This window comes from Grus americana, chromosome 17 (assembly GCF_028858705.1).
Source record: "Grus americana isolate bGruAme1 chromosome 17, bGruAme1.mat, whole genome shotgun sequence".
NCBI lineage: Eukaryota > Metazoa > Chordata > Aves > Gruiformes > Gruidae > Grus > Grus americana.
In genome coordinates this window covers 4701151-4714962 of record NC_072868.1, presented here as the reverse complement: position 1 = coordinate 4714962, position 13812 = coordinate 4701151, and the positions used below count along the sequence as shown (strand labels likewise).

The 13812-nt window shown below is 39.5% G+C and overlaps 1 protein-coding gene across 1 annotated transcript; it reads left to right on the top strand.

Annotated features, from left to right (window-relative positions):
• Positions 1–173: 173 nt before the first annotated feature.
• On the top strand, positions 174–12996 carry IFT52 (intraflagellar transport 52). Its single transcript, XM_054845607.1, has 13 exons — positions 174–498; positions 1310–1397; positions 1657–1786; positions 2676–2751; positions 2836–2907; positions 3761–3887; positions 6079–6165; positions 6843–6911; positions 7663–7817; positions 8847–8934; positions 10036–10144; positions 10640–10785; positions 11364–12996. Exons 1-13 carry the CDS (start codon positions 380–382, stop codon positions 11409–11411), a joined length of 1314 nt encoding a protein of 437 aa, XP_054701582.1. The 5' UTR covers positions 174–379; the 3' UTR covers positions 11412–12996.
• Positions 12997–13812: the final 816 nt, after the last annotated feature.

Sequence of the window (13812 nt, the reverse complement as noted above, 5' to 3'; positions counted from 1 at the left end):
TTTTTTTTTTAAATGCAGAACAAGTTCCACCCCCCCCTTCCCCGCGGGGCCTGGCTGTGGTGTGCGGAGCCCCGCTCCCCCCGCCTGCTGCCCTGGTACCGTCCCGCCCCCCCGCCCGGGGAATGGAACACGCCACCACCGCCCTCGGGTCGTCGACCTCCGCGCATGCGCCTGGGCGGCCGGCGCGTTGCTAGGCGGAGCGCGCCCTGGTAACGGCCGCCGGGCCCGCTCTGCCCCGCCGCTGCGGGGAGCACACCCCCCCCCCCCCCTCCGGGCCTGCCGTGGGGGTCCCGCCGGGGAGCAGGAGCGTTGGAGGTCTGCTTCGCGTCCCAAGAGCTGGCGTCCTTCGGCGTCCCCTGCGGTAGCCCCGGGTAACCCTATGGAGAGGGGCCTGCGGAATGCCGTAGTCTTTAATGCCTCTAAAGGGGAGACTTTTACTCTCGCCAGCAGCTACAAATCCTTGCGCAAAAGGCTTCGCGGTAACTGGAAGGTGCAGAGGTGAGGGGCAGCTTTCTGAGTAACTCTTGGCAGCTTTTCTGGAGCGCCGGCGGGGGAGAGAAGCTGCGTTTCTGTGGCCTGCGGGTCCTTCACAGCCAGGCCCGAAGGCACGGTTAGGTTTCTTGCAGCTGGTGGAGGGGAGGCTTCCCCCGGCCTGGCCAGGCCCTGCGGATCCACCTCATCCACCTCCTCTCCTGAGCGAAGAAGCTGGGGTGCCTCACCCTCCCCGCTCTGCAGGGTACAGCTTGGGGCACCTCCAGTTCGTACAGAGATCCTCAAATTCGTCCGTGGTCTCCGTGGAATACCCGAACAGTCTCTGTGCACGTATAGCATAAGCTAAAATCTCTCTTTGCATTGATTGCACTCTGTGGCATTAGCTGTAATTTCACTGTAATTTCTTCAGAGCTTCCAGCTATCTTATCTGTGGAAGAGATGGAGCGTAAGTTATAAGGGTGAAACTCCTGGTACAGTATTTTGAGTCTATCTTGATTTAGAGTTTGGGTTACAAAGAAAACAGCCCTAAAGAATAGGAGGAAACTCATCAGGTGCAAACTTCAATAGCAGCTATGTCGGTTTAGACCAGTTCTGGATCTGCCACAGTACCTTGTTAGAGGGGCTCTACTATTTAATGGGTTGAAATGTGTAAGAATTATTTTCACTTGAATTGTCAACTTTAAACTCAGATAAAAGGATGTGAGATGACTGAAGTGATTTTCTTTGTGTTTATTTGCTAGTTCTTAAAAAAAAAAAAAAAGTTGTGATTCAAGACTATATCCAAGAATAACATCTGTCTGTATTAATCTATCCATAGCTTAAAAGATGAGATCACATCTGAGAAACTGTTTGGGGTGAAATTGTGGATTACAGCAGGGCCAAGGGAAAAGTTCAGTGCTGCTGAGGTAAGAAGTCAACAATTGTTTGCAAATTGGTTATGTTTCAAGATTTGTTTAACGTGAAATAGAAAAGAACAATACAGAAGAATTTGCAGTACTACTGCTTTATATGAAGCAGATCCTTTTGGATCCTTTTCTGATAGGATCAAGTTCATCGCAAGTAGACAGAATCATTTACCTTCCTTAATCTCAGTATAACTTCCTGCAGTCTTGTGTGTAGTTTCTTTCACATGTATTTTTTTTCTGGATCTTTGCTGTCTTCTAGTTTTCGGTCCTGAAGAAATTCCTGGAGGATGGTGGAGCCATCCTGGTGATGCTAAGAGAAGGCGGAGAGTCCCGACATGGCACAAATATTAACTTTCTGTTAGAAGAATATGGGATCGTTTTCAATAATGGTAATGGGGCCGATACCTTTTATACTTCTGTTTTCAGCAAAATCTAAAGTGCAGGTTCAGCCCGTGTAGATAAAAGCCCAACAGATCCCTCTCACAAAGTACCTTTTGGTCTAAGAGATGTTTTTTCTTGAAATCTACATGTACATGGCAGTGTAAAACTGAAGCACACCAAGGGCTTTCTGTGGAGACAGTACCTTGATAACAAATCAGCCATCTCTATTCCTTTGCTGTAATTGTCAATTTTAATGGTATTTAGTAACAAAAAAATAATTCCAGTGACGTTTCTTGGTTAAAAAGCCTTTCATTTCAAACATTATATCCACATGTTTGAATGGATCGAATCACTTCATACTCACCCTGAATAAACAGTGGCACTTTTCTTTAGCAAACCAATAAAATGCCATTCATTAGGTTTTGTACTGCCAATGTGAAAAAAAAAACCATCAAAACCCCAAACTAACTGTGTCTTAGTGTACATAAAATATTTTTAGGGTCTTTGGTGGCATTTCTAAATTGTGTCTGTTTTTTTACATCAACAGTTTTAGTTTCATTATGCTTTTGGAAGATGTATAAAAAAAGAATTTGAACTTGTAAAACTTTACACATATTGTTTTAACTGGATTGTCCTTTTGCCTCTTCTGCTTTGCAGAAGAATGAAGGTGTGCTTTTTATTATTTGAACTTGCAAATATATTCCTGTTCTAAATCCATATGTCCAAAAGGAAATGGTAGAGAAGGCTGATCTGAATTCTTTTGGGAGCCACACGCTAGCTTTGTGGTGTTAGAAGCAAACACTCAGGGAATCCAAGAGCTAAACTCATTTTTCATTGCTATATCTAGCACACTGATCAGCTAAGATGAAAATGTCTTTATTTTTTTCTTTCTTCAAGATGCTGTAGTACGAAATGTATATTACAAGTACCACCACCCAAAAGAAGCACTGATCTCTGATGGAGTTTTGAACAGGTAAATATTTGGGGTATATAAATCTTTGCAGTAAACTCTTATCTGTAGTGTTTTCAGTAAGTTTTGCTTTTCAACATCTTGTAGGGGAATCAGTGAAGCTGCAAGAAAAACAGTGCTTGAGACAACAGATGAAGATGGAAGTGGACATGACTCACAGTAAGTGTTTTCCCTTGAGGAAGCTGATGTGATAAGATTTAGACCAATTCTGAACTAGCAGATTTGTAATCTAGCAGGAGTATGTTGTGCTTGTATTGAGGTTTTCTAATGTATTTCTTATATCAGCTTCTTGTTCCTCAAGGTTATATCTGGAAAGGAGAATCTGTTTAGTAGTGCTTGATAACCAATGAAGGAGCAGGAGTGATAAATTTTGAAGGGAATTATTACTTTCCTGACGAGAATTTTTTTGCCCCTAGTCTGTGGATTTGAATTTGATTAAACCATGTAAATATGAATAAACTCTAGATAGTGGGTGGTCCGGCTGCAGGCATGAGCAACCCTACATCTTTTTAAAGAGTCTTAATCCAGAGTAAGATAGGCATTTATTGCTGCAGAGGAGTGAAAAGGCATTGAGAAGAATACAGCATTTCTGTAAATAACTATAAATGTTTGTATTCTTCCTTGTGTGTAGTTTTTTGACTAATAAACGACCATGTGATTGATTACAAGGAAAAATGTAAGTGTAAAAACATTTTATGTAGTTTTGTTCCAGAATATATACTCATCTGTGAGTTAAATACCCCTGCCCTTCTCTCAGACACAGAAGCGTGCAAACAGAAATCAAGAGTGTTTTTTGTTCCTTACCTAAGACAAACTATCAACCTGGAAGAACCTGTAGAAAGAGACCGAAATGTCGTTATAATGATCTGAATGTTTGAAACCATGCCTCTTGGCATTCTGCTACCAGTGCACAATTACGGTTTGCAGTTAAGGCAGACAAACCGAGTTTTATAAATATGTTCGACCTACCTGATAGATACAGGTACTTACGGAGTTCCTGTATTTCCTGCAGAGCTCTCACTTTTGTGTATCCATTTGGTGCCACGCTGAATGTGATGAAACCAGCAGTGGCTATTCTGTCAACAGGATCTGTCTGCTTCCCGCTCAACAGGCCTATTCTTGCTTTCTATCAGCATGAGGTATGACTCTGCATGTAACAAACCATGCGTTCTCCCCCTACCCCACACAAAAATTGTGAGTGTACTTTCTGGGAGTACTTACAAACCTACTTCTTTTTTTGATGCATCTGCAAACTCCAGGTGAGCTTAGTGACTCCTGCCTCCTTTTATGGAAAACTTCTGTGTATGAGGTTCAGAGGAGGATTAATTTGATGGTCAGCAAGGGTTATATATTTCTTTGATTGACAGAAGGATAGTTTTAGTTCTTCTTTAAAGTTTGGGGTTTTTCCACTGTTTCAGTGATCATTTAGTAAGTAAGATTATTGTTAGCTTCATAAATACGCCATATTGAGTTAAGGAAGAGGGCTGTCACCTTGGAACCAGTAGATTTTTATATGTTATCTTACCTATCTGGCCCTGTCAATTTATAAAAAAAAATAATCAGAAATCTAGTAGTAGTTGATGGGTACAAACAAAGGATTAATAGTTAGTGAACGTAAACATGTTAGCACATTTTTTACTATGTAGATGAGTTTCTAACACTACTACTGTGGTTTTTTGATATCGTTGTTAGGAAGGTGTTTGGTTTTTTTCCCTGAGGATGCCCAACTTCATCCCCCCATGTTGTGGCTGAAATGAACCCCATAAATCATAGACAATACAGCACCATCAAGTGAACTTACAAGTACACTTACAGCTTGCGTTTTATCTGCAGCTGTCAGAGTAAGGTATAACAAAATCCCTCCACCCACACAATATTTGCACACAGATCCAGTGGACCCATAGACTCATGCCTAATTTTGCACCTATAATAATACTGAAATTATTTGCATTGATGATAGAGTCATCTTTTTGTGACATAAGTCATGTAAGTTATGTAAAGCCTTAACTCTACTGGGATTATAGCCTTGCCGGTTGGTGTTCTTGTTTCAAGACTGTGCCTGTTTATGTGGGATTTCATTCTCCTAATTGGTATGGAGAGGAGTGTTTTCTTCTGAGAATTACAACAACTAAATGATGCTGTAAGTGAAATCCATATAACTTGCTTGAACCTCCATGAAGTGTTTTGCATGAGTTGATCACTGAAGTGCAATAGGTTTGTGCAGTGGATACCATTACACATCATATGGATAGTTCTTCCCTTGACGTCACGTGAATGTCAAATAGATGGCATCGTTTTTCCTATAGCTCAAGGAAGTTATAGACACACAAGGGCAGAAGCTGAAGGCAGAGACAGAGGTTGTCTTTCATGCAGAGCAGAGAAACTTGAAGGAAAACAAGATCTCCTGGAGTGAAAAAGAGATATGGTAAAGAATAGCGTCAGAAAGTGAAGGAATGGAAAGCAAGAGCAGGGGATGCTACCCAGTTATGTTATTGTGGGTAAAGCATGTAGAATTCAGGTTAAAATCTCGCAAAACATGGAGTATGAAACATCAGAAATTTGTTAAACAAACTGGAGTTTGCTTTGATGTATCATCACATTCGTTACGGCAGTATTTGTTGTTATATTATGCTGTGAATTTCACAGTTGGTGCAGGGAGCATTAACAGGGTTTCTTGTTCTGTTGAAAACTTACTATTTCTTATGTATATCCTTGTGGAAGGATTAAGGGGTAATCTTAGAGAAGTATTCCAAAGATACTTCATGAATGCATTTTCATGCATGTTTAATTTAGCTAAATTAAAATATAATGACCTACATATTTGCATTTTATCTTACAAATAATAAAATTACCAAACTCTTCTCTCAGGTGACATGAATATGTGCTACATCGACATGCATGCATGTCAGTCACTGGCCTCTGGGTTTACATTCTGAACACTGAAGAATGGGTTGCAGGAAGTTAATAATGCATTAATTTAATTCTTTTTTACTTGACTAAAAAAAGAGTGTTCTTTTTCTGCAAAAATAGCCAAAGTGCAGCTATTGTTGATGATATTCTCTGGTTTGGTTTTTGATTGCCAGCCAATTGTCTGTGTACTCTTACGAAATGCAGATCATGCAATTGATAAATTGATGAGCCTGAAGAGCGCACACACTTAAAATGCTGCTGCGCTCTTGTGAGCTTGCCAAGTTTCAAACTGCTTTTGCCACTACTTATTACAAAATTTCCTATTTCTTTAAATCACTTTGTAATTAGGCAGTATTAACAATTGCCTGCAAAACTGTGATTTGGAAGGATTTTTTGCTATTTAGTATTCTTTGTTCATAGAGTCAAGGTGGGAAGATGGCAGCGCTGGGATCTTCCCACATGTTCAGTGATCAATATTTAGATAAAGAAGAAAATGGTAAGATCATGGTAAGTTGTTTGTTTGTTTTAAAGTTTTCTTAGTGGATATCCGCAGCACTTACAAAGCAGTCCAAGCTCACTAGTTTCATTTTAGCACAAGACAGCTATGAAATGGATTCAGTGTGGAGATTCTAACCCAATACTAACATCCTGAGGAATTTGTTGGAGCACAAGTAACAGGAAGGAGTTTTTAAAGATCTAGTTTATTTTTTAGGTTATAGGACTCTAAAAAGCTTTTCCTATTTCAGTTCACTATTTTATTGTTATTAATATTTAAACATTCAGTAGGTTTTTTGTTTACTACTTTTTCATAGCTTCCTTAGCGCTTGATTATGGCTACATGATTAATAATAAACATTTGCATATATAGCTCCTGATACCTGGAGATTGTAATGCACTTTCCAAAGTGGGGGATGTAATGTTGTTATGTGTAAGAAGGAGAATTTCCTGCTGAGGTGTTCCTGAAAGTGTGCACCTTGTACAAAGTACACTCATTGCCATCACTCATTGTTTCCATATGTAAATACAAATAAAGCTTGTATTTTCTCCATAGATATTCTTTGATTTATTACCTTTTTTCTTCCTTTTCACTGTATGTTATTTAATAGAATATGAATGCTTAAGCATTATAATAATAATAATTACTTGGAGTCTCCAGAAATTAATTAAGTGTTGCTCTTCTCCAGGATGTGCTTTTCCAGTGGCTCACAACATCAGATATCCATTTAAACCAGATGGATATGGAGGATCCTGAGGTAAGAGAGGCTCATCATGAGGAATTAAATAATACTGTCATCCAACAGTGCCAGTTTTGGCAAACCATGTATTTAGCACAAAATGGTTAACAGCTAGATGGATGCTGTTGTTGTTGCAGACCCTTTATTCGGGGTCCGAGATTGAGTAGACAGATGGAGTAGGTATAAAAAATGATGGCATTGTATTTCTGTCAGATTGCTATTCATTATCAGACTTCAGTTGTGAAAGTCTCTTCCCAATTTGCCTATGTTTATGAGATCATTTGCTGCTCCAGCTTAATAAGTCTGCACTTTGCTCTGAGTCTTCAGACAAGAGGAACGTGCATGAAGCGAAGGTAGATTTTCTGTATGTGAGTAGGGTTCAACCTGTGTATCAGTTTAAGTTGGTTTTTTAACTGATGTATGCAAACCCTATTTTTATTTGGAAATATCATATGTGATAAAATTGTATATTCTCTGTGCATAAAAACAGGCTTGCACGGTTGACTAGTAAGCGGTCTCTTAATTTTAAAGAATTAACAGAAGTCCAGATACAACGTCCTTGCGGCAAGTAGCTTTACAGCTAAGAGAATAGAGTTTGCACAGTTATTAATCTAGTAAGCTGCACTGCAAGCAGTCGTACCTGGTAGAGAGTGCATGAATTATTTCTAGATGAGATTTTAGGCGAGATGTAAACTAGAGACTATGTAAATGGGTTGGTCTCTTTAAATCATAGGTGTGTGTATCTGTGTGTGTGTGTGTGTGTGTTCAGATTTCAGATTATACCATGCTCCCAGACACAGCTGCACTGTCTGAGCAATTGCGAGTCTGTCTGCAAGAAGGAGATGAGAACCCAAGAGACTTCACAAAGCTGTTTGATACATCCCTTTATCAGCTGGACACAACTGCCCTCCCTTCAGTTATCAAGTCAGCAGCTGTGATTTTTTTTTTTTATTTACTTATTTTTCCATTGTGTATTCTGCATTTTCTGTTTCTGCTTACTAGCAGAAGGGACTGAGCTGTAGGCAGCATTCGGAGTATGGATATACCAGAAGATTGATTTGTACAGTGTGACAGTGATGTTTTCTCTTGCTTCTTCTCTTAGCTGTAGTTTCTGACCTTTGTTTTTTCCTTTTTTCTGACTACCGCTGATTCAGTGAACTGATATTTTCAGTAGAACTATCTACAGTGATGCTGGGCACTTTCTGGAGTGGTAACTGAGAGCTGGTTGTTTTTCCACTTCTGAATTACTTGTCATTTATTGAAGCTGCATTTTGTTCATCTCTGCATTTCCCAATAATTGTGTCTTGAGATTTATCTGCTGCTCAGTTTTACCAGTTTTGTATCGCTAGCAGCTTTGTCCATCATAACTCATCTTTTACCCAGATTCTGTATGAACACATTGAATAGTAGCAGGCTTAACACAGATTCCATGAAACTCCACTCTGTTGTGGACACTCTTTCTTCTTACTCTGTATGTCTTGTATTTTTGCTAGATGGGAATTCATAGTGGGATCTCCCTTCTCATCCCATAACAAATAACTTTTTAAAACAGCTTTTGCTTATGGACGTCCTGAAAAACCTTTTGAAATCCCAAGTCTGCTCTTTTTGAACTGGGTCACTTTTTCCTCATCCACGTTCATCCCTTTAAAAGTTGCTTGAAGAATTGAGATGTGATTTCCTTTTTTTTTATGATCTTATATTTATCACCTATCCATATCTTCTTCTCTGTCATAATTTTAACTTGCTTGCTGTAGAAGTCAGTTATCACTGATATGTAGTTCTCTGGGGTCTTTCTAAAGTTAGACATCCCATTTTTTTAATGCTATGACTGTGCATAATGTTGACCCTGGTGTCTTCATAAAAAAAATCATCTCTACAGTCTTTCTGCATGCAAGTGGAAATGGCTGTTGTGGCATTTCTTCTCTCATATTTTGTCTTTTTTCTGGGTTGCAGAGCTTATGAACAGCTGAATGTGAAGCATGAACCCCTCCAACTCATTCAGCCTCAATTTGAGACTCCACTACCTGTCCTCCAGCCAGCTGTGAGTAAATCTCCTTGCTGATACAGCACATGGAGAATCCTTCTGTTTCATGTAACACCTCTGTGTGTCATTTCTGTAGTTCTTTAAGAAAAAAAAAGAAATGCTGTTGCAATAACTAATCAGTTGGAAGTTGAATACATTGCAGGGACTATCTTTTGGGAAAGAATACTTATTTATGCTACTAATTTTTCAGAGCTTGAAAATGTAGCATGTGGTACCATAGCAGAACACCTTGCGTATATAAGCCTTCAGCCAGGTAGCTGCTCCCAACCCTGTGAGCTGCTGGGGTTCAGCCTTCACTGTGCAAACAGACTGTGGTATTTCAGAAAGCAGTGGTGGTGTAAATTATTGCACTTACACTGACTGCTGCCAGGGGAGGGGCCAGTCTGTCCTACTGTTCTTCCATCTCCCATATCCTTTGGGGAAGTAGGAAGTGGAACATTGATCTTTTACAGCAAGGGCTGCCCAGACTTTTACCAGCAGAGATTTGGGCTGGCAGCAACAACATGAGCTATGGTGGTGTCAAACTTATTTTGAAAAGCAGGTATCTTTGAGTGTCTTTGAGTTTTGCCATTATGGCTCCATCCTTCTTTATCTTGGCCACTGAGGAAACATTACTGGGATCCTTACAGCTGCAGGGGTGCAACTGAAAGTTGTGTCTCATGTGCTGCTCTTCAGAAAGACTAAGTTCAACTCGTATCAACAAGTGGTGACTGCATGAAAAAGAAAATACTCTTACCAGACTTAATATGAATATGTTTCCAAGGTGAGCTGCTATGGTGAGCTTAGTACCTCAGCTATCACCTGGATCTCATGGAGCACAACTAAAACCAACCTGCAGATGCGGTATGTCTAGTTGTGATGCTAGGTGATAACTCCGGCATACTTGTGACTAAACTCTTTTGGAATATTCAGTTATTTTTACAAAATATAAATAGAATTTTTAAAAAGGTGTACCTTTGTACGGTGGCCTTTGGAGTTGCTTTTGACTTTATAAAAGGTTTCTTCTAGTCCAATATAAGTCAAAAACTGTTGTCTTAGAGATCTGTAAAGTGTAAGAAAAATACTGGGCAATAAACCATGCTAATTCTTCTCTCCAAGGTGTTTCCACCTGCTTTCAGAGAATTGCCTCCTCCCCCTCTGGAGCTGTTTGACTTGGATGAAACTTTTTCCTCTGAGAAAGCTCGTCTTGCAGAGATTACAAACAAATGTAAGCTGGACAGACTGATTGTTTACACATTTACATAGAAAGTCCAAGTTTTTGGAGGAAAATTGTTGTTACATTTAATCTTAGAACATGGTCCTCATTTATGAAAATCCACTGCTGTCTTCCTGGGCTAAGAAATTGGTAATGTGACTTTATGTGCCATGACATTTTATTTTGTTTGTTACATGCCTTTTTATTATCCTTCTGCCTGCATTTTCCTATATCATGCATAAATTTCTTTTGTGCAGTCTTGCTGATTTATTTCACATCTTTTAATGCGCTTTGAAGTTAAAATGTTAAGGTTATTCTAAATACAGCTTATATCTAAAAAAATGAGAAATTACTAGCTGCAAAAACACATCACGGCTAGTCCACTGAACTTAGTTATAGGACTTAACCTCACAGAATGCCAACAATAAATGGAGATTCATAGTACATTTTTGCTGATACAGATATGTGTGATATTCAACTGCCTTCTTCCCTGGGATCCTTGTTTAGGTACTGATGATGACCTGGAGTTTTATGTACGAAAATGTGGCGATATCCTAGGAGTAACAAGTAAACTCCCAAAGGAGAAGCAACATGCCAAACATATCCTCGAGCACATCTTCTTCCAAGTGGTTGAGTTTAAGAAACTGAATCAGGTATTTTTAATAGCAGAATTACAAGTGAATAGTTGGTAGTATCAGCACTGAGGCTGATGCATCTTTGTAGCAGCTACACTTGTCCCAGGCAAGAGGTAAGAGTGATGTGTTAAGACATTTGTTGTACAATAAATTAGACCAGTGATCCAGAATACTTATGACCATTAATCTTAATAGAATGTGTGGCGCTCAATTTATTAAGTCTCTCATTTATTTTAATTGTGGGATTAATACATGCAAGTGTAGTTTCAGTAATTTCAGCTAAATACAGTTCATTAGCGTTGCATTGTGTAACAGTAGTGTGCCCTTATGAACATTCACAGGGCTTGCTAATGCTACAGCGTAGATGTGAAACCAGCATTGTTACTCACAAGCAATACTGTGTTGAAATAATTCTTCATAGTAAATTTGATGCTTCAGAGTCTGTTTGGAGCATATTGGCAGATCAGGTCTTTTTACTAACAAGTATTCCCTGTTTCTCAAATAATCTAGTTAAGACAAAAATTTGACATTTCTACCCTGTTGTTCAAATTCTTTTTTTTTCTTTTTTCTTTTTTTCTTCTCTTCCCTTACCTAAGGAACATGATACTGACACAAGTGAAGCTGGATTCCAGAATGGTAACTGAGACCTGGCTTTCCCCAGTTTGAGATAGACCTTTTAGTAAAAACATACTTCTCCATTTTTTATAACATCTACGCTCAGTGTATTGATTGGGCCTGTCTCAGTAATTCACTGAATGTTTGGATCACTTACGTGTAGTAGTTTGGATAATTAATGCCTTTGGAGGAAGTGCTTGCATTTTGCAATCACTTTCCAAATAATTTCCTATTTTTCTACTTCTTTTTTGAAACTGTAATTTTGTAATATATGAAAAAAAAATCTTATACTAAGAAAATGTGGTTTGGGTCCTTCTTTCTGGCTCCAGTATTTATTTTCTTGTAGAAAGGCTTATTGTGGGTTCTCCTGGTGTACAGGTAGTCTTAACAGTCTTTCCCACAGTGCAATTATTTTGGTTTGTGAACTGTGGAAGAGAAAATACAGCCATAAATAACAGCAGCTGCTGAAAATATGCTAGACTGTTGCCCTGAGGCAGTCATCTTTTGTCTCTCTGCCAAAGTGAACCAAGGAGAGGTGGGTTACTGTAGAAAGGGAAACATTTCTTCCAGGGGAGGGGAAGAATTGAAATTAAGCAATAATGACATGTTGCAGATCGCTGCCTCATGTAAGACTGGAAACATATAATTTTAAAAGAAGGGACAGCATTTGGATGAAGACGACTTTAAGATTTAATAGATCATTATTAAGAAAATGTGGTAATGTGTAGAAACTCAGGAATATTTTTACTTACAGTTATTTGATATCTAGCCTGTTCCCAGAGATAGTGAGATAGGTAATGCACGAGAATGGAAATTCAAGTGAAATTCATTGAGCATGAAATGTTGAAGCTCAATGCACAGCAAAAATAGAGCCAAGGATATGAGTGGTGAGGACATTTGTCAACATCATTATGTCATTGTTGCAAGGACTTTTTTTATATGAACATTGAGATTGCACTTTGACATCCAAAAAATTTTGTATTTAGTCTGACACCCAAACTCTGAAAACTAAATTTTTCCCTCACTCAAGCCTTCTTTGCAGCCATTGTGACACCTGTGCTTTATCTTGCTCCACTGTGTTTTTTAACATCAAATTGCCTTTTACAAAAGATCTGTTCATCTTTTATCCCACAAAAAGTAATTTCTTACATTGCTTCACACTTTGGATGTTTTTTTTTTCTAACGAAGGTGCCCCAAAGCACCTGCCAAGTTACTGACCAGTCGAGACGTGCCAGTACAACGTTAGCAGAAGCAGCTGTATCTCTGCCTCCTCTGCAGACATGCCTTTTTCATAGCAGCATATTTGAAATTTTTCATTTCTTCCTCTTTTATTTATTTTTCTTTCATGATGTGGTTGTGTTTGTCACACAGAACACTTCCTACAGTCCAGCTACAGATTTACACAATAAGCTTAATCTTTCCTCTGCAGTATCAATACCAATCAGTCAACCGGCACAGACTGCAGTTGAACCAAACAACTGTGCAATCCTCTTGCTAATTATAGCGCCGGTTTGTACTGTTCTGTGATGTTTATACTTCAAACTGTAAATACATTCTCTTTCTGGGCCCTTTTTCTGAGTTGTTTTTGTCACCTCTTCCTGATATTGTAATATGGTTTAGAAAAAAGTCTTCTGAGCAGCCAGAGAATACAAGCAGCTCCGTGTTTACTGTTTGTCTGTAGTGCCACTGACAGCTGAAGTAAAGAGCCAATTTTTCACTGAATGGAAGTTTTCTTTTGGCCAGAAGCTTTGGTGTGAAATGTATGTGGAGGCAGTAACTTGCATCTCTTGTTCAAAGCTGTCCCTTTGGCCCCTGGGAGGTATTTAAAGTGTTATTTTGTGAACAAGTGCTTACTTTGGTTATGGCAATATGGTGGGCATAAAGTGTATGGCCGATGGACAGAATTTTGAAGTACAAGTGGTGAGGGCTTTCAAGAAGTGAGGCCAGGCCACTGGAAGGTTAGGCAGCTAGCCACGTTTATGTATTAATGAAATCACTGCTGCAATTTGCAGAAGTTGGTTACAAGCAGTTCTTGCTGCTTTCCCCTTTCTCTGTTCTGTCCTGCAATGTGACTTCTCATCCCTTAATCTATCCCTAAAAGAAGAGAGGGGAAGGGGTATTGGTTCTTCAAACTATAAATGCCCTAGAAAGCTGGTTTTAACAAATAATTCTCCATGCTTTTGTGTCTGCTGTAAGCAGCGAGTGGAGAGGGGAAAAAAGGAAGGAGAGCAAGAGGCAGTGTGAGTTGGGAAGCTCAATGGGGAGAGCAAGAAAATCTGTAGCGGGTGGGGTGCGATGCGGGGCTCGTTTATTTCCCTCGGAGCAGGGCGCGGGCAGAGCAAACCATCCCTGCAGCTCCGGGTATCGGGGAGCGCTCCCGGTGAGGAATTCCTCCGGCTGGGGTGAGGATTCACATCCCGCCTGAAGCTC

What these genes read in the sequence shown, in the direction of transcription:
- IFT52 (XM_054845607.1), top strand. Translation starts at nt 380, where the DNA reads ATGGAGAGGGGCCTGCGGAATGCCGTAGTCTTTAATGCCTCTAAAGGG. An exon ending in GGAAGTGGACATGACTCACA is followed by an intron (nt 2,908 to 3,760) that starts GTAAGTGTTTTC and finishes TATTTCCTGCAG; the next exon opens with AGCTCTCACTTTTGTGTATC. An exon ending in AAGAAAATGGTAAGATCATG is followed by an intron (nt 6,166 to 6,842) that starts GTAAGTTGTTTG and finishes GCTCTTCTCCAG; the next exon opens with GATGTGCTTTTCCAGTGGCT.